Source organism: Anneissia japonica, unplaced genomic scaffold (assembly GCF_011630105.1).
Source record: "Anneissia japonica isolate Jap-2015-1 unplaced genomic scaffold, ASM1163010v1 scaffold133545_len2336_cov139, whole genome shotgun sequence".
Classification (NCBI taxonomy): Eukaryota; Metazoa; Echinodermata; class Crinoidea; order Comatulida; family Comatulidae; genus Anneissia; species Anneissia japonica.
In genome coordinates this window covers 1-2351 of record NW_022753546.1, presented here as the reverse complement: position 1 = coordinate 2351, position 2351 = coordinate 1, and the positions used below count along the sequence as shown (strand labels likewise).

Here is a 2351-nt window from a genome sequence, read left to right as displayed (position 1 = left end):
GGGGGGAGGGAGGGGGTAACAGAAAAGAGTATGTTTTGTACTCTTTTGAAAATGTTGATAATTATAGATGATCCCTTAATGATAAAAGCTGATTACAGCACATTAGAGTAAAAACAGCATATAAACCAATGTAATTGTACATCGAGGAGTTAATGGACATCGAACATGAAATATGAAAATTAAAAAACAAACAGTTAAAATGGAATGCAGCCACAAATAGTGAAAGACTTAGTATATTTTGATCTACGACGATAAGCTAATTTACCTTTAGTTGTTTTGTCCTTAAATATAAAATCTACAGTATAATAATGCCATCTAGGCCCTAGACTTATTTTGTATTTATTTGGATTTTTGGTTACTTAGTTGTTGACTAATCTATTGGTTCATATGATTATATTTTGCTCGGATATGTTTTGATTTGACTTTTTGACCTGACATCTGTGCCTCAAACACATAATTACAAATATAATATTTTAATCAATGAATGAATCAATTAATAAAAAATAAAATATTGTAAATTTAATTCTTTATTACAAATATAAAGTAAGAAAAAAACAATTGAAACCATTCATCTGATATACAATACAGATTTTTAGCAGTCAGGAATAAATCAGACATATACATTTAATTAATAAATCCAAGTTTAGCATTTCAGCTTTTGTAATAAAAACAAACCTTTTGCAATCATGAGCTGGATTTAAAACAAATTAGCATGACCCAATTTGAGAAGGGGGATCATTCCCTCCTAATTTTGAAACATCTGACCTAAAAAATTTGTATTCATTGCACATAATTCTTTGTTTTTGCTATAAGAAGCCTGATGACAACAAAACTAGAACTTTTAAAAATACTCTAGACAATACCGTCATGACGCAAACAGCGTATCTCTACCTGAGAGAATTCACATAATCCATGACATAACAACAGCGTGATCAACAAAGTAAAATGAGGAAGCGTCAAATCAGGTCGCGCATGACTTGCTCCTTTGCAACATCTTTCTCTTTTGCGAGGCCTTCAATTCTTGTGAGTATTTGTTAAGGTAATCATTTTCTACTAGACACTGCATTTCTTCCATAGTGCGCGGTTGTTCAGGAAACATACGTCGCACTACTGTGTTTGACTGCATTTCAGCTTCATTTATACCGTCGTCTATGATCAAATCCTGACTTGTAACAACAAGTTGTTTGACTGTTCCTTCCTTAGCAGCTTGCAGGGATCTGATCATCTCCTTTGAGCATGGGTTTTTTGAATGCTTCAAACGTTCTAGTTTGGATTCTGTATAATAAAGAAATAAAACATTGCTATTACAACAATTCTTAAAACTTATAATAACAATAACATGCCAGTCTTATACACACTAATATGTTCATATAGTCCATGATACTTGGATGAAAACAGTGGAACACAGAACCAAACAAAGCTCCATTAGATACTGTTAATACTATACTAACTTCCCACACAATGACAGTATAAATATATGAAAACATGTGGGTTTGTGGGAAAGCATGTGGGTTTGTGGGAAGACAAATTGTGGGACAAGTGCGTTACTCCTGACCCTGTTCTAATTGGTCAATTGTTTAGTATGACTGACAATGTGGAAAAGTCTATTGTTGAAGATGGCAGCGCTTTGGTTATTAAACCTACCAGATAGACATTTATACTCTTGGCTGGAAAAAAATACAACATGGATAATAAGGCTACCCGAAGGCACGATGTAGCATAACATTCAAATTCAGATTTTTTGATTAGAAGTCTGCAGACTTACCACAGCACCAAATCCTGGCACTAATTAAAAAAAAAAAAAGGAACAAAAAAAACCCCAATATGAAAAGCCAACAAATTAAGTGAAGAGAGGAACATATTTCAGTATGATTATGAAACTCTGTGGAAATTCAGTCATCGATTTATTCTGTATTTTGTAATAGTCTTTGTAGTACATAAAAAAGATATTCATTTTTCGGTATAATACAAACATACATAGAATTATTATAGTACAATGAACTCACTCTACATGAGATTAACTGGTTTAGACCAGTTTTTGGCAGAGGGCTAAATATCCATACAGGGTTATATTTTATTTTTGAAGAGAGGAACATATTTCAGTATGATTATGAAACTCTGTTGAAATTCAGTCATCAATTTATTCTGTATTTTGTAATATTCTGTGTAGTACATAAAAAAGATATTCATTTTTCGGTATAATACAAACATACATAGAATTATTATAGTACAATGAACTCACTCTACATGAGTTAACTGGTTTACACCAGTTTTTGGCAGAGGGCTAATATCCATACAGGGTTATATTTTATTTTTGAAGAGAGGAACATATTTCAGTATGATTATGAAAC

General features: G+C 32.1%; 1 protein-coding gene across 1 annotated transcript; it reads right to left on the bottom strand.

Moving 5' to 3' along the window:
- Positions 1-7: 7 nt before the first annotated feature.
- Positions 8-1276, bottom strand: LOC117122908 (the record flags this gene model as incomplete). The annotated part of the gene is given in 1 exon segment (XM_033268683.1): positions 8-1276. A coding segment is annotated over 1 exon segment (315 nt), but the record flags the coding sequence as incomplete, so codon positions are not given.
- Between the last annotated feature and the right edge of the window lie 1075 nt (positions 1277-2351).